This window comes from Tachypleus tridentatus, chromosome 10, assembly GCF_004210375.1.
Source record: "Tachypleus tridentatus isolate NWPU-2018 chromosome 10, ASM421037v1, whole genome shotgun sequence".
Lineage (NCBI taxonomy): Eukaryota > Metazoa > Arthropoda > Merostomata > Xiphosura > Limulidae > Tachypleus > Tachypleus tridentatus.
In genome coordinates, this window is record NC_134834.1 from 5,234,230 (window position 1) to 5,258,158 (window position 23,929).

General features: G+C 30.4%; 1 protein-coding gene across 2 annotated transcripts in view; it reads left to right on the forward strand.

The window, feature by feature from the left end:
• Positions 1–23,259, forward strand: part of LOC143228678 (gamma-aminobutyric acid receptor subunit beta-like) — a 31,207-nt gene extending 7,948 nt beyond the window's left edge. The window contains exons 3-9 of one of the 2 annotated variants that reach the window (XM_076459938.1): positions 1,006–1,073; positions 8,042–8,262; positions 12,578–12,660; positions 17,957–18,088; positions 18,750–18,902; positions 20,854–21,080; positions 22,361–23,259. In XM_076459938.1, the coding sequence (XP_076316053.1) occupies positions 1,006–1,073; positions 8,042–8,262; positions 12,578–12,660; positions 17,957–18,088; positions 18,750–18,902; positions 20,854–21,080; positions 22,361–22,705 (1,229 nt within the window). In that variant the 3' untranslated portion in view covers positions 22,706–23,259. Of the gene's footprint in view, positions 1–1,005; positions 1,074–8,041; positions 8,263–12,577; positions 12,661–17,956; positions 18,089–18,749; positions 18,903–20,853; positions 21,081–22,357 lie in introns of both variants that reach the window. The other variant, XM_076459937.1, reaches the window with a different exon arrangement.
• Positions 23,260–23,929: the final 670 nt, after the last annotated feature.

A 23,929-nucleotide genomic window follows, 5' to 3' on the forward strand; every position in this document is an offset into this window, starting at 1 on the left:
ACTACGAGCTACAATGAAAATAGACTTTCTGCCACACAGTGTTACTACCAGTTAGTGTTTCTAACACACAGTGGTGATTCTGTAAAGTTGTACTACCAGCTACAATGAAAGTTGACTTTCTGCCACACAGTGTTACTACCAGTTAGTGTTTCTAACACACAGTGGTGATTCTGTTAAGTTGCACTACGAGCTACAATGAAAATAGACTTTCTGCCACACAGTGTTACTACCAGTTAGTGTTTCTAACACACAGTGGTGATTCTGTAAAGTTGTACTACCAGCTACAATGAAAATAGACTTTCTGCCACACAGTGTTACTACCAGTTGGTGTTTCTAACACACAGTGGTGATTCTGTTAAGTTGTACTACCAGCTACAATGAAAGTAGACTTTCTCACACACAGTGTTACTACCAGCTAGTGTTTCTAACACATATTGGTGATTCTGTTAAGTTGTACTACCAGCTACAATGAAAGTAGATTTTCTCACACACAGTGTTACTACCAGCTAGTGTTTCTAACACATATTGGTGATTCTTTTTAAGTTGTGCTATTAGCTACTATGAAAATAGTGTTTCTTACACGCAGTGGTGATTCTGTTAAGTTGTAGTGCCAGGTACATTATTATTTTAAAGAACGATACCGAATGATTTGTTATTAATACATATATATATACTTATTAATTATACATACATATTAATACATAACATAATGTTATACTCATCACTTTGAATAAAACTAATTATTGTTATTTTGTACATTTTTTATTTTGATGTCCAAAAATCTGTGGTAAATGTTCAACATTCTGAAAGTAATTTATTATTAAAGTAAATGTCTTACACTGCAAAAATAGATACGGCTAGCGGAGATAGCCCTCGTGTAGCTTTGTACGAAATTCAAAACAAACAAGCCTGATAGTATAAAGTCATTTTAATTCCAGATAATTTAAGTTATATTGACGCCTAAAAGTATAAATTATAAATCTGTAGTTTGTTTAATTTTTTCAGGACCACCTCTTTACATCGGAATGGACCTTACCATAGCCAGTTTCGACACTATATCTGAAGTTAATATGGTACACGTTTATTATTATTACCCTTGTATTAGTACAATGTAGAAATATATTTAGAAAACAGGCCACATGTTTTATATTATAGAGAGAAGATACGATAAATCAGCGATAGAAAGAGTAAATACAATAAGTATAATATGTAAACATTCAGTGAAATCTTGTAGTCAGGAGATATACAAAATATTTCAACATTCTGAATTTATTATGCTTATGGGTATGTTTCACCCAGAATACCCCAATAATACGGATTTATCATATTTATAAGTATGCTTTCTACAGAATACCCAAAGAATATGCATTTATTATGTTTATAGGTATGATTTGTAGAAAATATACGAAGAACTCAGATTTTTTATATTTATCAGTGTGTTTTGTCCAGGGAACCCGAAGAGTACGAATTTATTATGTTTATTGGTGTGTTTTACCCAGACAACACGAAGAATACGGATTCATTATCTTTTTATGTATGTTTTGTTCAGTATATCCGAGAAATACGGATTTATTATGTTTATAGGTATGTTTTGTGCTGAATACCTGAAGAGTGCATATTTATTATGTTTAGAAGAATACGGATTTATTATATTTATAGGTGTGTTTTGTCTGGAATACCCAAAGCATACGGATTTATTATATTTATAGGTGTGTTTTGTCTAGAACACACGAATAATACGGATTTATTATATTTATAGGTGTGTTTTGTCTGGAATACCCAAAGAATACGGATTTATTATATTTATAGGTGTGTTTTGTCTGGAATACCCAAAACATACGGATTTATTATATTTATAGGTGTGTTTTGTCTAGAACACACGAAGAATACGGATTTATTATATTTATAGGTGTGTTTTGTCTGGAATACCCAAAGCATACGGATTTATTATATTTATAAGTATGTTTTGTGCAGAATATCCAAAGCACACGGATTTATTATATTTATAGGTGTGTTTTGTCTGGAATACCCAAAGCATACGGATTTATTATATTTATAGGTGTGTTTTGTCTGGAATACCCAAAGCATACGGATTTATTATATTTATATGTGTGTTTTGTCTGGAATATTCAAAGCATACGGATTTATTATATTTATAGGTGTGTTTTGTCTGGAATACCCAAAGCATACGGATTTATTATATTTATAGGTGTGTTTTGTCTGGAATACCCAAAGCATACGGATTTATTATATTTATATGTGTGTTTTGTCTGGAATACCCAAAACATACGGATTTATTATATTTATATGTGTGTTTTGTCTGGAATACCCAAAGCATACGGATTTATTATATTTATATGTGTGTTTTGTCTGGAATACCCAAAACATACGGATTTATTATATTTATAGGTGTGTTTTGTCTGGAATACCCAAAACATACGGATTTATTATATTTATATGTGTGTTTTGTCTGGAATACCCAAAGCATACGGATTTATTATATTTATATGTGTGTTTTGTTTGGAATACCCAAAACATACGGATTTATTATATTTATAGGTGTGTTTTGTCTGGAATACCCAAAACATACGGATTTATTATATTTATATGTGTGTTTTGTCTGGAATATCCAAAGCATACGGATTTATTATATTTATATGTGTATTTTGTCTGGAATATCCAAAGCATACGGATTTATTATATTTATAGGTATGTTTTGTGCAGAATATCCATAGAATACGGATTTATAATATTTATAGGTGTGTTTTGTCTGAAATACCCAAAGCATACGGATTTATTGTATTTATAGGTGTGTTTTGTCTGGAATATTCAAAGAATACGGATTTATTATATTTATATGTGTTTTTGTCTGGAATATCCAAAGAATACGGATTTATTATATTTGTAGGTATGTTTTGTGCAGAATACCCAGAGCATACGGATTTATTATGTTTATAGGTGTGTTTTGTCCAGAATGTCCGAGGAATACAGATTTATTATATTTATAGATATACTTTTTCTAGAATATCCGAAGAAATCCGATTTATTATGTTTATAGATATGTTAGGCAAGAATACCTGAAGAATACGGATTTATTATGTTTTTAGGTTGTTTTGTCTAGAATACCCAAAGCATACTGATTTATTATGTTTTTAGGTTTTTTGTCTAGAATACCCAAAGCATACTGATTTATTATGTTTTTAGGTTGTTTTGTCTAGAATACCCAAAGCATACTGATTTATTATGTTTTTAGGTATGTTTTGTCCAGAGCATCCGAGGAATACAGATTTATTATATTTATCGGTATGTTTTCTTCAAAATACGTGGAAAATACAGATTTATTATGTTTATAGGTGTATTTTATCTAGGATATCCGCAGAATTTGGATTTATTATGTTAATTGTGTCTTTTACCCTGACAACACGAAGGATACTGATTTATTATGTTTTTAGGTATGTTTTATCTACACAACCAAAAGAGTTCAGATTCATTATATTTATAGCTAGGTTTTGTGCAGAATATCCAAAGAATACCTATTTATTATGTTTTTAGGTATGTGTTGTTCAGAATATCCAAAGAGTTCGGATTTATTATGTTTATAGATGTGTTTTACCACAGACTTACCGAAAAATACGGATTTATTATGATTTTTGGTACATTTTGTCCAGAATACCTAAAGAGTGGAGATTTGTAATATTTATAAGTATGTTTTGTGCAGAATATCAAAAGAATTGGGATTTATTCTGTTTATAGGTATGTTTTTAGAACACAAGGAGAATACAAATTTATTGTGTTTTTAGGTATGTTTTGTGCAGAACATCAAAAGTGTGCACATTTATTATATACATATATAGGTATGTTTTACCCAGTATACCCGAATAATACGGATTTATTATATTTATAGCTATGTTTTGTGCGCAATATCCAAAGAACACCTTTTTATTATGTTTTAAGGTTTATTTTCGATAGAATATCCGAAGAATTCGTATTTATTATGTTAGTAAGTATGTTTCGTACAGAAAACCTAAAGAGTGCATATTTATTATATTTATAGGTATGTTTTGTCTAGAACACCCAAAGCATACGGATTTATTATATTTATAGGAGTGTTTTGTCTAGAATATCCAAAGAATACGGATTTATAATATTTATAGGAGTGTTTTGTCTAGAACACCCAAAGCAGACGTATTTATTTTATTTATAGGTGTATTTTGTTTAAAATACCCAAAGCATACGGATTTATTATGTTTATAGGTGTGTTTTGTCTAGAATACCTAAAGGATACGGATTTATTATATTTATAGGTGTATTTTGTCTAGAATATCCAAAGAATACGGATTTATAATATTTATAGGAGTGTTTTGTCTAGAACACCCAAAGCATACGTATTTATTTTATTTATAGGTGTATTTTGTTTAAAATACCCAAAGCATACGGATTTATTATGTTTATAGGTGTGTTTTGTCCAGAATGTCCGAGGAATACAGATTTATTATGTTTATAGACATACTTTTTCTAGAATATCCGAGGAAATCGGATTTATTATGTTTATAGATATCTCAGGCCAGAATACCTGAAGAATACGGATTTATTATATTTATAGGTGTGTTTTGTCTAGAATACCCAAAGCATACGTATTTATTTTATTTATAGGTGTATTTTGTTTAAAGTACCCAAAGCATACAGATTTATTATATTTATAGGTATGTTTTGTGTAGAACTGTATCTACTTAACAGTATGTACATGTATACATATTATGTTTATAGGTATGTTTTCTCTAGAACTGTAACTACTTAACCGTATAATCAGTGATGACGAGAAACCCACTTGTTGAGAAATTTATATGCAAAAACGGCTCGTTTGGGCTGAGAAAACACTTTACATAGAAGAGCGAACAACGTTTCGACCTTCTTCGGTCATCGTCAGGTTCACAAAGAAAGAGGTAACTGACCGGAAGCTGACCACATGTTTGAAAGGGGTTGTGTAACTGTGTGTCGAAATGTAGAGGGCGGTATTAGATGTTTGAATATATAATTTATTATATTAATATAGGTATAAAGGCGTTCCTTTATATTGGTTTATTTTGGGTTTAAGTTGTTGTATAAGTAAGGCTTCTTTAATTTTACGTTCGTTTATGTTTGTTTCTTTATTTAATATTTGAGTGTTTTCTATGGTTATGTTGTGTTTATTTGACTTGCAATGTTCGAAAACGTGTGAAGGTGACTTTTTATGTTCTTTGAATCTGGTTTCCATTTTTCTACTTGTTTCTCCAATATAGAAGTCGTGGCAGTTATCACATTGTATTTTATAAATAATGTTGGTGTGGTGTTTGTCAGTGTAGTTTTTACATAGTATAGACCTCAGTTTTGTGCCGGGGTTTTGTGAGAAAATTCTTTGGGACTCAGCACATGAAACAACACAAAAACTCAACATACTAAGAAACCAAATAAACACAGCCATAAAACTATGCTCACCAGATAAAATTAACGATGAATTAGACAAAATAAAACAATACTTCACCAATATCAATAAGTTTCCTCCACAAACCGTAGAAAACATTATACGCACACACCTAGACAGAAAGCAAAATCAACCAACTAAAGTAAATACAGCTCACGAATCAAAAAACCACGAAACCATATACTGCTGTATACCATATATTCCCAACATCAGCAAACAAATAACTAACATTTGGCAAAAATTAGTAACAAAATATGACATTCCAATTAATACCAAATTTATTCAAAAACCCGGCACAAAACTGAGGTCTATACTATGTAAAAACTACACTGACAAACACCACACCAACATTATTTATAAAATACAATGTGATAACTGCCACGACTTCTATATTGGAGAAACAAGTAGAAAAATGGAAACCAGATTCAAAGAACATAAAAAGTCACCTTCACACGTTTTCGAACACTGCAAGTCAAATAAACACAACATAACCATAGAAAACACTCAAATATTAAATAAAGAAACAAACATAAACAAACGTAAAATTAAAGAAGCCTTACTTATACAACAACTTGAACCCAAAATAAACCAATATAAAGGAACGCCTTTATACCTATATTAATATAATAAATTATATATTCAAACATCTAATACCGCCCTCTACATTTCGACACACAGTTACACAACCCCTTTCAAACATGTGGTCAGCTTCCGGTCAGTTACCTCTTTCTTTGTGAACCTGACGATGACCGAAGAAGGTCGAAACGTTGTTCGCTCTTCTATGTAAAGTGTTTTCTCAGCCCAAACGAGCCGTTTTTGCATATAAATTACTAAACCGTATGTTCACGTATATATATTATGTTTATAGATATGTTTTGTGTAGAACTGTATTTACTTAACAGTATGCACACGTATACATATTATATTTATAGATATGTTTTGTGTAGAACTGTATTTACTTAACACTATGCACACGTATACATATTATGTTTATGGGTATGTTTTATCTATAACTGTTTCTTATTAATACTATGTAAACTTATATATATTATGTTTATTGGTATGTTTTGTCTGTAACACATACATTATTAATCTTTTTTTTTACTTGTTTAGTTATTCCAACACATACATTAATAATATTTTTTTAATAGTTCAGTTATTCCTACACATACATTAATAATCTTTTTTTTAATTGTTCAGTTATTCCTACACATACATTAATAATCTTTTTTTTTAATTGTTCAGTTATTCCTACACATACATTAATAATCTTTATTTAATTGTTCAGTTATTCCTACACATACATTAATAATCTTTCTTTAATTGTTCGGTTATTCCAACGCATACATTAATAATCTTTTTATTAATTGTTCAGTTATTCCTACACATACATTAATAATCTTTTTTTTAATTGTTCAGTTATTCCTGCACATACATTAATAATCTTTATTTAATTGTTCAGTTATTCCTACACATACATTAATAATCTTTCTTTAATTGTTCGGTTATTCCAAACATACAGTAATAATCTTTTTATTAATTGTTCAGTTATTCCTACACATACATTAATAATCTTTTTTTTAATTGTTCAGTTATTCCAACACATACATTAATAATCTTTTTATTAATTGTTCAGCTATTCCTACACATACATTAATAATCTTTTTATTAATTGTTCAGTTATTCCTACACATACATTAATAATCTTTTTTTTAATTGTTCAGTTATTCCAACACATACATTAATAATCTTTTTATTAATTGTTCAGCTATTCCTACACATACATTAATAATCTTTTTTTTTAATTGTTCAGTTATTCCTACACATACATTAATAATCTTTATTTAATTGTTCAGTTATTCCTACACATACATTAATAATCTTTCTTTAATTGTTCAGTTATTCCTACACATACATTAATAATCTTTTTTTTTTAAATTACTCCCTAACAATGTCATCGTTAACCTTCGTAGTTTTTTATCACTATTGTTGTAATAATATAACAGTATTGTTAATCTTGAATTATTTTAAGTAGATGTCTATAGAACACGTCTGTTTCTTTATTTTACAAGTTATAATTTGTATAATCTTTAAAGTGTATGTTTAATACTTAAATGTATGTAGGTGAAACTTTTCGTTTGATAAAGTAATAATCTGAAGTTACTAGGAATATTGGACTTGATTGCTGCCCTTGTATGTTGTTGTAGAGTTCTTTAGTTTTATGACGTGTACAAAAGTATCGCCTTGTTTATAAATATGTATATTATTTTGATACTATTTATTATTAGATTCTCGTTATCAATATTCCAAAAAAACTAATTATTTGTTGCTTATTGTTATAAATATTCCAAGTATTACAAAAGATATATCTACACATCTATAAATATTTTTTATTCCCCACGATTCATAATTATTTATTGGTCCGATAATTTATTTTTCAGAAGCACTCAGTCTCCTTGTAGCGTATTAATCCAAGTAATACAAAACATTTCTATACATATACCTATGAATATTTTATTTTTTCCTATGATTTATTGTTATATGGCTTTTATTTAATAGCTATCTTTATACGTTTTTCAGGATTACACAATCACCTTGTATCTCAACCAGTACTGGCAGGACAGTCGTCTGGCCTTTAGCAACGACTCGTACGAATTGACTCTCACGGGAGACTTTGCTGACAAAATCTGGGTGCCCGACACGTTTTTCGCGAATGATAAAAACTCTTTTCTCCATCAAGTAACTGAAAAGAACAAAATGGTGAGACTACAGTCTGACGGCCATATTGTATATGGCATGAGGTGAGTTTCAAATTTAACACTTTTTGGTTCTTAGGGTTAAATATCTAAAGTTGCTTTTGGATTTAAAAAAAACGATAATTGGTTTGTTTTTCTTGTATATTATTTCTTGAAACATTTCATCCATGTCACTGTTGATTTAAAAGTTCGTTTACTTTTAAAACTTTCCTAACGAGTGAATACCATATCCGAAATATTTACTAAACAAGTGAATATCTCAAATTAAAAATTACACGAAGAACGTGTGCAAAGTATGATATACTTATAAACTTTATTATATAAACTATGGTATAAATACCATTGTACATAGACCATTGTATAAATTAAGGTAAACTTATAAAGGCATCCAAAGGTATACTTATAAAGACCTTTTGTAAACACAATGAATTTTATAAGTGTACCATAATTTACACAATTAATTTTATAAGTTTACCATAATTTATACAATGTTCTTTGTAAGCATACTATTGTTAATGCAATAGACTGTATACCATAGTTTATACAATACAGTTTATAAGTATATCATACTTTGCACAAGTTCTCCGTGTAATTTTTAATTTGAGATATTCGCTTGTTTAGTAAATATTTCGCATATGGTATTCACTTGTGTAAACTATAGTATACTTGTAAAGTCCAATGTATAAACTATTGTGTACTTATAAAGACCTTTGGTAAACTATAGTGGAATCATAAAGTCTATTGTGCAACCTGTAGTGTACTTAAAAAGACCATTGTCTAAAGTATGGTATACTTGTGAAGTCCATTGTGAAAATTATAGTGTACTTGTAAAGTTCATTGGATAAACTATAGTTTACTTGTAAAGTCCATTGTATAAACTATGGCATACTTACATGTATAAAGGCCATTTTGTAAACTATAGTAAACTTGTAAAATCCATTGTATAAATTATGGTATACTTGTAAACCATTGTGTAAACTATTGTATACTTGTAAAGGCATTTGTTTGAACTGAAGTATACTTGTAAAGTCCTTTGGTTAAACTATAGTATACTTATAAAGTCCATTGTGTAAATTATAGTATACTTTTAAACTTTATTGTGTAACCTGTAGTGTATTTATAAAGTCCATTGTGTAAACTATAGTGTACATGTAAAGTCCTTTGATTAAACTATAGCATACTGATAAAGGTCGATGTATAAACGATAGTATACTTATAAAGACCTTTTGTAAACTATGGTAGACTCATAAAGTCTGTTGTGCAACCTGTAGCGTACTTGTAAAGTCCATTGTGTATAAACTATGTTATACGTGTAAAGTCTACGGTGCAACCTGTAGTGTACTTATAAAGGCTATTGTGTAAACTATAGTATGCTTCTAAAGTCCGCTGTATGGACTATGGCATACTTATAAAGGGCATTGTGTAAACTATAGGGTACTTTTAAAGTCCATTCTGTAATCTATGCTATACTTGTAAAGTCCATTGTATAAACTATGTCAAAGTATAAACTAAAGTATACTTAAAAAGACCATTTTTTAAAACTTTTTGAAATTCATATCAATAATTTGCTATTTCTTCTATCTTCTTGTGAAACAGAGATTGGGTTTTCAAAAATAAATCATTTGAGTGTAAGTAATAGATGCTTGAGATACTTTACGTATAATTCTTTTATAAATCATCAAAAACTTTACTAAAGATGCAGAGTAACTGATAAAAATAAACCTTATTGTTTTCAGTTTTTATTAAGTGTTGCTTTGCTTTACTATAATTTCACATATGTTTTTCAAGTATCACAACAGTCTTCAATGAGGTTTGTAAAGTATATTTACTACAACTCTAAAAGGTCCTTGACGATCACGTTTTATGTTACAATTATACAAAGTTTTATGAGTATCACTTTGTTTTATTTCACTTATATAAAGCGTTGTGTAAAGTATCACTTTGTTTTATTTCACTTATATAAAGCGTTGTGTAAAGTATCACTATGTTTTATTTCACTTATATAAAGCGTTGTGTAAAGTATCACTATATTTTATTTCACTTATATAAAGCGTTGTGTAAAGTATCACTATGTTTTATTTCACTTATATAAAGCGTTGTGTAAAGTATCACTATGTTTTATTTCACTTATATAAAGCGTTGTGTAAAGTATCACTTTGTTTTATTTCACGTATATAAAGCGTTGTGTAAAGTATCACTATGTTTTATTTCACTTATATAAAGCGTTGTGTAAAGTATCACTTTGTTTTATTTCACTTATTTAAAGGGTTGCTTAAAGTATCACTATGTTTTATTTCACTTATTTAAAGCGTTGTGTAAAGTATCACTATGTTTTATTTCACTTATTTAAAGCGTTGTGTAAAGTATCACTATGTTTTATTTCACTTATATAAAGCGTTGTGTAAAGTATCACTTTGTTTTATTTCACTTATATAAAGCGTTGTGTAAAGTATCACTTTGTTTTATTTCACGTATATAAAGCGTTGTGTAAAGTGTCACTATGTTTTATTTCACTTATTTAAAGCGTTGTGTAAAGTATCACTATGTTTTATTTCACTTATATAAAGGGTTGCTTAAAGTATCACTATGTTTTATTTCACTTATTTAAAGCGTTGTGTAAAGTATCACTATGTTTATTTCACTTATTTAAAGCGTTGTGTAAAGTATCACTGTTTTATTTCACTTATTTAAAGCGTTGTGTAAAGTATCACTATGTTTTATTTCACTTATTTAAAGCGTTGTGTAAAGTATCACTATGTTTTATTTCACTTATATAAAGCGTTGTGTAAAGTATCACTATGTTTTATTTCACTTATTTAAAGCGTTGTGTAAAGTATCACTATGTTTTATTTCACTTATATAAAGCGTTGTGTAAAGTATCACTTTGTTTTATTTCACTTATTTAAAGGGTTGCTTAAAGTATCACTATGTTTTTATTTCACTTATTTAAAGCGTTGTGTAAAGTATCACTATGTTTTATTTCACTTATTTAAAGCGTTGTGTAAAGTATCACTATGTTTTATTTCACTTATTTAAAGCGTTGTGTAAAGTATCACTATGTTTTATTTCACTTATTTAAAGCGTTGTGTAAAGTATCACTATGTTTTATTTCACTTATATAAAGCGTTGTGTAAAATATCACTATGTTTTATTTCACTTATATAAAGCGTTGTATAAAGTATCACTATGTTTTATTTTTCTTATTTAAAGAGTTATCTAAATATCACATTGTTTTATTTGACCTGTATGAAGGTTTGTGTAAAGTATCACATTGTTTTATTTCACTTTCGTAAAGGGTTATGCAAAATATCTGTTTTATGTCACTTATATAAAAGGTTGTGTAAAGTATGACTTTCTTTTATTACACTTACATAAAAGGTTGTGTAAAGTATCACTTTGTTTTATTTCTCTTATATAAAAGGTTGTGTAAAGTATCACTATGTTTTATTTCACTTATTTAAAGCGTTGTGTAAAGTATCCCTTTGTTTTATTTTTCTTATTTAAAGAGTTATCTAAATATCACATTGTTTTATTTGACCTGTATGAAGGGTTGTGTAAAGTATCACATTGTTTTATTTCACTTTCGTAAAGGGTTATGCAAAATATCTGTTTTATTTCACTTACATAAAAGGTTGTGTAAAGTATCACTTTGTTTTATTACACTTACATAAAAGGTTGTGTAAAGTATGACTTTCTTTTATTACACTTACATAAAAGGTTGTGTAAAGTATCACTTTGTTTTATTTCTCTTATATAAAAGGTTGTGTAAAGTATCACTTTCTTTTATTACATTTACATAAAAGGTTGTGTAAAGTATCACTTTGTTTTATTTCTCTTATATACGCCCCCAGTGGCTCAGCGGTGTGTCTGCGGACTTACAACACTAAAAACCGGGTTTCGATACCCGCGGTGGCAGAGCACAGATAGCCCATTGTGTAGCTTTGTGCTTAATTCAAAACAACAACTATTATACATACAGAGTTGGTATTGTGTTTTATTATCAGTTCTATAATGTTTTTTGTGAAGTGTATTTGTTTCATACCAAATTTAGTTTTGTTCTTAAATATTTCAATTATAAACAATGTTTATTTGTTTTTTTATAGCAATCTGTGTCCTCAAATATGATCTTACCTTCTTAGCTACAAATAAATTATTCTGTCTCCGCAAACAACCTCTATTGACTTCATATCAGCCCCGTAATCTTGCATCTCGATTAACTAATTCATGACTTAGTGTATGATCATGACTTAATGTATGACTTAGAGTCATGACTTAGTGTATATTTGATACGTCTAATCTTAACAGGGTTTTTGTTCATTCGTTTCACATGCTAACGACTTCTTTACCAAAAACATTCCAGGTTTACCACAACGCTGGCCTGTATGATGGACCTACACTATTATCCTCTGGATTCTCAGAATTGCACAGTAGAGATAGAAAGTTGTAAGTAAAACAAACGTTAAAGTTTCAATAACTTTCCCTATTGCACTGTTTTTCTTTTACCTATTTTTCAGTTATGAAATTAGAATAAACTTTTATTCTTTTAATACAAAATACGATACATGTATGAGGTTAGAAACTTGTAAAAAGATAACTGTTTTATCTCACTGAGACACTTACTAGCGTGTTGATGTTGTTCATTTTTACTTAGCAAACAGGAGAATCCATGAAAGCATATCAGTTACTGTTGGAGAAAGAAGTTGCTTTAACAACATATCTAAAGTTTGAAATGATGTCAGGAAAGTGTTTCTCAATGTTGTTGACACAATATTCGTTGTATGATGTAAGGAAAGTGTTTCTCAATATTGTTGATAAGTTATTCGTTTGTGATGTAAGGAAAGTGTTTCTCAATGTTGTTGACACAATATTCATTGTATGATGTAAGGAAAGTGTTTCTCACTTGCTGAGACATAATTAGTTGTATGATGTAAGGAAAGTATTTCTCACTTGTTGAGACATAATTAGTTGTATGATGTAAGGAAAGTGTTTCTCAATGTTGTTGACACAATATTCGTTGTATGATGTAAGGAAAGTGTTTCTCAATGTTGTTGACACAATATTCGTTGTATGATGTAAGGAAAGTATTTCTCACTTGTTGAGACATAATTAGTTGTATGATGTAAGGAAAGTGTTCCTCACTGTTGTTGAGACATTATTCGTTGTATGATGTAATGAAAGTGTTTCTCACTGTTGTTGATAAGTTATTCGTTGTATGATGTAATGAAAGTGTTTATTACTGTTGTCGATAAGTTATTCGTTGTATGATGTAAGGAAAGTGTTTCTCACTGTTGTTGATAAGTTATTCGTTGTATGATGTAATGAAAGTGTTTATTACTGTTGTCGATAAGTTATTCGTTGTATGATGTAAGAAAAGTATTTCTCACTTGTTGAGACATAATTAGTTGTATGATGTAAGGGAAGTGTTTCTCACTGTTGTTGAGACATTATTCGTTGTATGTTGTAAGGAAAGTGTTTCTCACTGTTGTTGACACATTATTCGTTGTATGATGTAAGGAAAGTGTTTCTCACTGTTGTTGACACATTATTCGTTGTATGATGTAAGGAAAGTATTTCTCACTTGTTGAGACATAATTAGTTGTATAATATAAGGGAAGTGTTTCTCACTGTTGTTGAGACATTATTCGTTGTATGTTGTAAGGAAAGTGTTTCTCACTGTTGTTAACACATTATTCGTTGTATGATATAAAGAAAGTGTTTTTCACTGTTGTTGAGACATTATTCGTTGTATGATGTAAGGAAAGTGTTTATTACTGTTGTCGATAAGTTATTCGTTGTATAATGTAACGAAAGTGTTTCTCACTGTTGTTGACATATTATTCGTTGTATGATGTAAGGAAAGTGTTTCTTACTGTTGTTGATGAGTTATTCGTTGTATGATGTTAGGAAATTATTTCTCATTGTTGTTGAGACGATTTTCGTTGTATGATGTAAGGAAAGTGTTTCTCAATGTTTTTGAGACATTATTCGTTGTATCATGTAAGGAAAGTGTTTCTTTATGTTGTTGAGACATCATTTGTTTTATGACGTAAGGAAAGTGTTTCTTACTGTTGTTGATAAGTTATTTGTTGTATGATGTTATTTCTTACTGTTGTTGATGAGTTATTCGTTGTATGATGTTAGGAAATTATTTCTCATTGTTGTTGAGACGATTTTCGTTGTATGATGTAAGGAAAGTGTTTCTCACTGTTGTTGAGACATTATTCGTTGTATGATGTAAGGAAAGTGTTTTTCACTGTTGTTGACACATTATTCGTTGTATGTTGTAAAGAAAGTATTTCTTACTGTTGTTGAGACATAATTAGTTGTATGATGTAAGGAAAGTGTTTCTCACTCTTGTTGAGGCATTATTCTTTGTATGATGTAAGGAAAGTGTTTCTTTATGTTGTTGAGACATCATTTGTTTTATGACGTAAGGAAAGTGTTTTTTACTGTTGTTGATAAGTTATTCGTTGTATGATGTAACGAAAGTGTTTTTCACTGTTGTTGAGACATTATTTATTGTATGATGTAAGGAAAGTGTTTCTCACTGTTGTTGAGACATTATTTGATGTATGATGTAAGGAAAGTGTTTATTACTGTTGTTGATAAGTTATTCGTTGTATGATGTAAGGAAAGTGTTTATCTCTGTTGTTGAGACATTGTTCGTTGTATGATGTAAGGAAAGTGTTTATTACTGTTGTTGACACATTATTCGTTGTATGGTGTAAAGAAAGTATTTCTTACTGTTGTTGAGACATAATTAGTTGTTTGATGTAAGGAAAGTGTTTCTCACTCTTGTTGAGACATTATTCGTTGTATGATGTGAGGAATATGTTTCTCTATGTTGTTGAGACATTATTTGTTTTATGACGTAAGGAAAGTGTTTCTTACTGTTGTTGATAATATATTCGTTGTATGATGTAACGAATGTGTTTCTCTATATTGTTGAGACATTATTTGTTGTATTATGTAAGGAAAGTTTTTCTCATTGTGATTGAGACATTATTCGTTGTATGATGTAACGAAAGTTTTTTTCACTGTTGTTGATAAGTTATTTGTTGTAGGATGTAGGGAAAGTGTTTCTTACTGTTGTTGAGACATTATTGGTTGTATGATGTAACGAAAGTGTTTCTCACCAAGAACTAAGGTATACAGTATTGTTAAGATGATATTGAACTAACTTATAACAAAACTAAGGGATACAGTATTGTTAGCATGATACAGAACTTACTTATAACAAAACTAAGGTGTACAATACTGTTAGCATGATACAGAACTAACTTGTAACAAAACTAAGGTATACAGTATTGTTAGCATGATACAAAACTAACTTATAACAGAACTATGGTGTACAATATTGTTAGCGTGATACAGAACTTATAACAGAACTAAGGTGTACAATATTGTCAGCATGATACAGAACTAACTTGTAACAGAACTGATGTAGTGTCTCTTGTTAACATGGAACACAAGTAATGTAAATCTACAACCTTGTTAACTTTAAGATCATGTCTCTTCAGGGTTCAACTCTTTGCTTTCTCACTGAAATTCTGAAGCCTTTAGTTTATTTGACTCGATGTTTGTGATTTTTACAGAAGATCTGAAACATTATCAGCTATTGAGTCGATGATTGTGTCCAATTACTGAAGATCTGAGGCCTTACCTATTATTGGGTAGATGATTGTGTCTCATTATTGAAGATCTGAGGCCTTACCTATTATTTGGTCGATGTTTGTGTCTCATTATTGAAGATCTGAGACCTCACCTATTATTGGGTCGATGCTTGTGTCTCATTATTGAAGATCTGAGACCTCACCTATTATTGAGTCGATGTCTGTGTCTCATTACTGAAGATCTGGAGCCTTATCTATTATTGGGTCGACGTTTGTGTTCAATTACTGAAGATCTGAATCCTTATCTATTATTGGGTCGATGTTTGTGTCCAATTACTGAAGATCTGAGGCCATACCTATTATTGGGTCGATGTTTGTGTTTCATTACTGAAGATCTGAGGTCTTACCTATTATTGGGTCGATGTTTGTGTCTCATTATTGAAGATCTGAAGCCTTATCTGTTATTGGGTCGATGTTTGTGTCTCATTATTGAAGATCTGAGGCCTTACTTACTCTTGGGTCGATGTTTGTGTCTCATTACTGAAGATCTGAGGCCTTACTTACTATTGGGTCGATGTTTGTGTCTCATTACTGAAGATCTGAGGCCTTACCTATTATTGGGTCGATTTTTGTGTCTCATTACTGAAGATCTGAGGTCTTATTTATTATTGAGTCGATGTTTGTGTCTCATTACTGAAGATTTGAGGCCTTACCTATTATTGGGTCGATGTTTGTGTCTCATTACTGAAGATCTGAGGTCTTATTTATTATTGGGTCGATGTTTGTGTCTCATTATTGAAGATCTGAGGCCTTACCTGTTATTGGGTCGATGTTTGTGTCTCATTACTGAAGATCTGAGGCCTTATTTATCATTGGGTCGATGTTTGTGTCTCATTATTGAAGATCTGAGGCCTTATCTATTATTGGTTCGATGTTTGTGTCTCATTACTGAAGATCTTAGGCCTTACCTATTATTGGGTCGATGTTTGTGTCTCATTATTGAAGATCTGAGGCCTTACCTATTATTGGGTCGATGTTTGTGTCTCATTATTGAAGATCTGAGGCCTTACCTATTATTGGGTCTATGTTTGTGTTTCATTATTGAAGATCTGAAGCCTTATTTATTATTGGGTCGATGTTTGTGTCTCATTACTGAAGATCTGAGGCCTTACCTATTATTGGGTCGATGTTTGTGTTTCATTACTGAAGATCTGAGGCCTTATTTATTATTGGGTCGATGTTTGTGTCTCATTATTGAAGATGTGAGGCCTTACCTATTATTGGGTCGATGTTTGTGTTTCATTATTGAAGATGTGAGGCCTTACCTATTATTGGGTCGATGTTTCTGTGTCATTACTGAAGATCTGAGGCCTTACCTATTATTGAGTCGATGTTTGTGTCTGATTACTGAAGATCTGAAGCCTTATTTATTATTGGGTCGATGTTTGTGTCTCATTACTGAAGATCTGAGGCCTTACCTATTATTGGGTCGATGTTTGTGTTTCATTACTGAAGATCTGAGGCCTTATTTATTATTGGGTCGATGTTTGTGTCTCATTATTGAAGATGTGAGGCCTTACCTATTATTGGGTCGATGTTTTTGTCTCATTACTGAAGATCTGAGGTCTTATTTATTATTGGGTCGATGTTTGTGTCTCATTATTGAAGATGTGAGGCCTTACCTATTATTGGGTCGATGTTTGTGTCTCATTACTGAAGATCTGAGGTCTTATTTATTATTGGGTCGATGTTTGTGTCAGTTTAATTTTATTCATCTCAATCTATGTGAAAACAAACAAATAAGAGAAGTTACATTGATTCACCTGATTATTGTTTGTTATATGCGCTTGGTTTAAAACAATAACAACAAATTTTAATGGATTGTTAAAGAACAATAGCAGCTTATTCTGCAGAAGGTTGCAATTTGTAAAGTCTTAAACTCGGGTCAGCTTGTCAGTAGGTAAATAACTTTCAAAATTTAGTTTTTGTTTCTGTTTTCCTTAAGTATTACCCAGAGTCATATATATATACATACATACCTATATATATAAACTTTATCGTTATTAGTTTAAACTCTCGGCTAACTTCGATGATTTCAGTTCGATATCTCTGTTTCTTTCTGCCAGATGGATACACTGTACGAGATGTCGTCATGTATTGGAAACCATACCCTGTTGTCGGTGTAGAAGAGGCCAAGCTACCTCAGTTCTCAATCATACGATACGAAACTACAGATAGAACAGAAGTTCTAGCCACAGGTAAACACGATTAAACCGATACTTCTGTGTATGATTTATTTTCACGGACTATAAAACAGGTAATTCGAGTAAAAGTTTCTTTTTCTCGTAAATCAAAGTATGTAGAAAAAACAACATTTCTTTAGGATATGATTTATAATTTATTTTATTAAACATAAAAAATATACAGATTTATAATGCTAAAATCAGGGGTTCGATTCCCCTCTGTGGATTCGGCATATAGCCCGCTGTGACTTTTGTTATAAGAAAACACATTCACACACATAAATATAAAAATTCGAAATAACACATTAAATTTTAAACGTTAAGATATATTTTGTTGTTATACAGTTTATTATATCCTGTTACTCGTGCAAAGCGCTTTAGAATATTATATTATTGTAGAAAAAATATAGCAGTTAATTAGGTAAAGATAAATTGCGTATTAAGAAAATGATAAATTTATCGACAAAAACACCTGAAATTATTTACCCATAGAGATAAATAACTTCAGAAGAACTCAAGAGATGGCGGGATGAGAAAAGTGAAAATGTTTAAGTGTAGTGAAGGTGATTAGTTAATTACAAGTTAGTTGATACGCTGATAAATGAAAAGAAGTTCAGACGTCTGTACTATTATCATAATTAAGTGACTTATATGAATATCGTGTTAATGTTTTCAGGGATCTACCAGCGGCTTTCTCTGAGTTTTGAGTTGAAGAGAAACATTGGTTATTTCATCTTCCAAACGTACCTGCCATCCATTCTCATTGTGATGCTGTCTTGGGTTTCGTTTTGGATAAACCACGAAGCCACGTCAGCGAGAGTAGCTCTGGGTAAAATGTTGCGTCTATGTTATTTTAACATCATTACAATACAATCGAACTTAATAGCTTAAAGTTAGTCGAAATAGGTTTATGGTCAGAATATTTGGTGGTATGATAAACTTTCTATTCATTCCATCTGATTTACTAAACAAACAACTGACTTATTAAAAATTCAAATGACTTACCAAACAATAACTGATATCCTAAACAAAAACTGATTTAACAAACAATAAATGATATTTTAAGCAATAACTGATTTAAAAAATCAATAACTGATTTACCAAGTTACATATTCTAACATTGTTCGTAAACACTTTCATGACTGGTCACATATTGTTACATTGTTTATAAACACTTTTGTGACTTATTACATCTTCTTACTTTGTTCAAAAACACTTTTGTGTCTGGTTACATATTCTAACATTCTTTATAAACGCTTCAGTGATTAGTTGTTATACTCTTAAATTGCTTATAAACAATTGTCACTCGTCACATATTTTTACATTGTTTATAAACACTTTAATGATAGGTTACATTTTGTAACATTGCTTATAAACACTTTAGTAACTTGTTACGTATTCTTACATTGTTTATAAACATTATAGTGCCATGTTACATATTGTTACATTGTTTATAAACACTTTAATGACAAGTTAAATAATCTTACATTGTTTATAAACACATTACTCAGTATTTAATATCCTTACATTGTTACATATTCTTACATTGTTTATAAGCACTTTAGAGACTGGTTACATATTCTTACATTTTTTATAAACACTTTAGTAAGTAATAGTAAGTGGTTATATATTCTTACATTGTTTACAAAAACTTTAGTAACATGTTACATATTCTTACATTGTTCATAAATGCTTTACTGAAAGATTACATATTTTTCCATTGTTTATAAACACTTTACTATATAGTTACCTATTCTTACCTTGTTTATAAACGCTTTAGTAACTTGTTATATATTCTTATATTGTTTACAAACACTTTAATGACTCCTTACATATTCTTACATTGTTTATAAACACTTTGCTTACTGGTTACATATTCATACTTTGTTTATAAACACCTTATTATATAGTTACATATTCTTACATTGTTTCTAGGCACTTTAATGACATGTTTAATGCCTTGTTACTTATTCTTAAATTGCTTATAAACACTTTAGTGACAGGTCACATATTCTTATATTGTTTATAAACACTTTAGTATCTAGTTACGTATTTTTACATTGTTCATTTAAACTTTAGTGACTGGTTACATATTTTTACATTGTTTATAAATACTTTAGACCGGTGACTGGTTACACATTGTTACTTTTTTTTATAAATACTTTAGACCAGTGACTTCTTACGCATTCTTACTTTTTTATAAATACTTTAGACCAGTGACTGGTTACACATTCTTACTTTTTTTATAAATACTTTAGACCAGTGACTGGTTACAGATTCTTACTTTTTATAAATACTTTAGACCAGTGATTGGTTACAGATTCTTACTTTTTTATAAATACATTAGACCAGTGACTTCTTACGCATTGTTACTTTTTTATAAATACTTTAGACAAGTGACTGGTTACACATTCTTCCTTTTTTATAAATACTTTAGACCAGTGACTGGTTACTCATTCTTACTTTTTTATAAATACTTTAGAACAGTGACTGGTTACACATTCTTACTTTTTATAAATACTTTAGACCAGTGACTGGTTACGCATTCTTACTTTTTTATAAATACTTTAGACCAGTGACTGGTTACACATTCTTACTTTTTTATAAATACATTAGACCAGTGACTGGTTACACATTCTTACTTTTTATAAATACATTAGACCAGTGACTGGTTACACATTCTTGCTTTTTTATAAATACATTAGACCAGTGACTGGTTACATATTCTTACATTGTTTATAAATACATTAGACCAGTGACTACTCACCTGTATATTTCAGGCATAACCACCGTGTTAACAATGACAACGATCAGTACGGGAGTACGGTCTTCCTTACCTCGTATTTCTTACGTTAAAGCTATTGACATTTATTTGGTCATGTGCTTCGTTTTTGTTTTCGCTGCTCTGCTGGAGTATGCTGCGGTAAACTACACATACTGGGGCGCGAGAGCTAAGAAGAAGGTTGCAAAGGTCAAAGAACCAGAAGTGACGGATGGGACAAATTCAGTAAGTAAATGTGTTTATAAATGAGCTGGTCTTAGGGACGTATTCAGTAAGTGTGTTTATAGCTGACCTTGCATAATGGACGTATTCAGTAAGTAAAATAGTTTATAGCGGAGCTGGCCTAAGGAACTTATTTAGTAAGTAAATGTGTTTATAGCTGACCTTGCCTGAGGGACTTATTTAGTAAGTAAATGTGTTTATAGCTGACCTTGCCTAAGGTCAGTAAGTAAATGTGTTTATAACTGAGCTAGCATAAGGGAAGTATTCATTAAGTAAAATTGTTTATAGGTGAGCTGGCCTAAGGGACTTATTTGGTAAGTAAATGTGTTTATAGGTGAGCTGGCCTAAGGGACTTGTTTGGTAAGTAAATGTGTTTATAGGTGAGCTGGTCTTTTGGACTTATTTAATAATTCAATTTGTTTATAGCACCTTGAAAGTTCGTAGTCTGAGATCTATATGGTGACTGTGCTTTTTGTAATTATGTTTTTTTTTTCCTAAACGACCATGATCTAAGGATATCTAAGAAAGAAAAGAGCGTTGCTGGTGTCACCATCTAGTGTTCGATATCGAACTGATGCTGATTAAATATACAACTGTTTGAATTTAATAAATTTGGTTTCATTTGTGTACAAAAATCTGGTTATAACGTTTATCTTTAGTAAAATACATCCTATAAAAAGTCTTTAATCTAAAATAATATTCGAGATTTGATGTGGCTCTCTTATCTCTGACAAAATGTTTATCATATACTTCGTGAGTTTAATATTTGATCTATTTAATCATCTCTTTATGAAGAAAATATTACGTGAGTCGTGACCTTAACCTTTGATCTATTTAATTAATTCACTGTAAACAAGACACGAACCTATTATGTGACATTGATGTTTCATTATATTAAATCACCTTAATTTCAATAAGTGAGATATTGAATATACAAATGAGCTATATTCTCTGTTCTGATTTGAAATTCGGTGTTTAGCGACTTAAGCTTGAAACTTACTTCTGAGCCACTTTGGTGAAGGTTGTTCCAAAAAAGACATTGAATCTTTATTATAACGTTATTTGGTCTTAGATCTTACAAAACTTTATCTCACTCAAATGTTTCGCCTATCTTTTAAACTTTTTATTACGTAGTAATAAACGCTGTGTTTTCACTTTTTCTCAGAATGCATATTTGATTTATCATTGGTAAATTTGTAACCTCTCTATCGTATCTTTTCATACAAATGAAAACGAAATACACGGTATTTTCACTCAATGTTTTCATATTGTTTTAACAGCAGGATATTATCCAACTCCATGATGTCCGAATGTCCCCTATTCCTTGTCTGAGACACAGAAGCAAAGCCGCCATCTTGCATAGTGACCCCGAAGTCGTGCTCCCACCTTCTTTTCGAATCATCACCCCCACCTACAGATGTGATTACGGCAGGCGACGATCCAAAGGTGATTATGTCGAAAAGAAGAAACCTAAAGTAATTCAAAGTCTTAAGAAAAGAGCAAGTGCTCTGAAAGCTTCCATACCCAAAATTAAAGACGTTAACAAAATTGACAAGTATTCTCGACTGGTGTTTCCCGTCTCGTTTCTGTCCTTTAATGCCATTTACTGGTGTTATTATATACTCTGAAGGTACCGTCATCACTCGTATAATGTTGTTAGTTTATTAGCAAAAAACTAAAGCTTTAATAAAAATATATTCTATAGAATAAGAAAATATATTTGGATCATAAACTAACCAACTTTATTTTAAAACAAAATACAGGTCCGTTTCGTTTGTGTTATATAATAAAATATAAAGTGTATGTACTTATTTAAACTGCAAGACCTGTTTCTACCCTATTGTTACCTGGAACACACCATCAAACGAATGTATGTAGAAATGATAAGCCACTGTGCTCTGAATCTTCAGAATAGAATGTCAAACCTGTGTATTTATATACATAGTATATAGTTAGTAGAAAATGTTGCTTCAAAGTTTTTATAAAACAATCAGAACAGCTCTATAAGAACGTTACCAGAAACTTTGAACAATTATTTATCACTGTTAAGCTCGTACAGATAAAGTCCATAATACCACTTTGTCATGTCTTCTGAGTCATAGCTTTTGTGGATTCATTTATTTTACCGTCTTTCCGTTTCCAACGCATGGAATAAAAAGTTTGGAATAAATATTATTTTCATGAGAGATAAATCTAAGATCTTCTTCTAATTATGAACCTTCCACAGCTTCAAACTGTTCTTTGTATAACATATACAGTATTAACAGATATGTTCAGCTTCTGTTAAACATAATATTTTATTAGAGGCTTCAATTCATAACCATAGCCAATTCACTTAGTGCATGAGGAAACTGCTCCAGCATATTCTGGGGGTGTTGGGGGTGAGATTAGAGTCATTTCCTGTTTTCAGTGATTTGCTTTTAAAGGTTTATAGGTAACATCAAGGTTAACATGTAGAAGTTAATTACCACTTACAGGATAGTTACCATGGATATTTAGTGGTCATATGGTGAACATCCTGGATAGTTACCATGGATATTTAGTGGCCATATACTGAACATCCAGGATAGTTACCATGGATATTTAGTGGTCATATACTGAACATCCTGGATAGTTACCATGGATATTTAGTTGTCATATACTGAACATCCTGGATAGTTACCATGGATATTTAGTGGCCATATACTGAACATCCTGGATAGTTACCATGGATATTTAGTGGTCATATACTGAACATCCTGGATAGTTACCATGGATATTTAGTGGTCATATACTGAACATCCTGGATAGTTACCATGGATATTTAGTGGTCATATGGTGAACATCCTGGATAGTTACCATGGATATTTAGT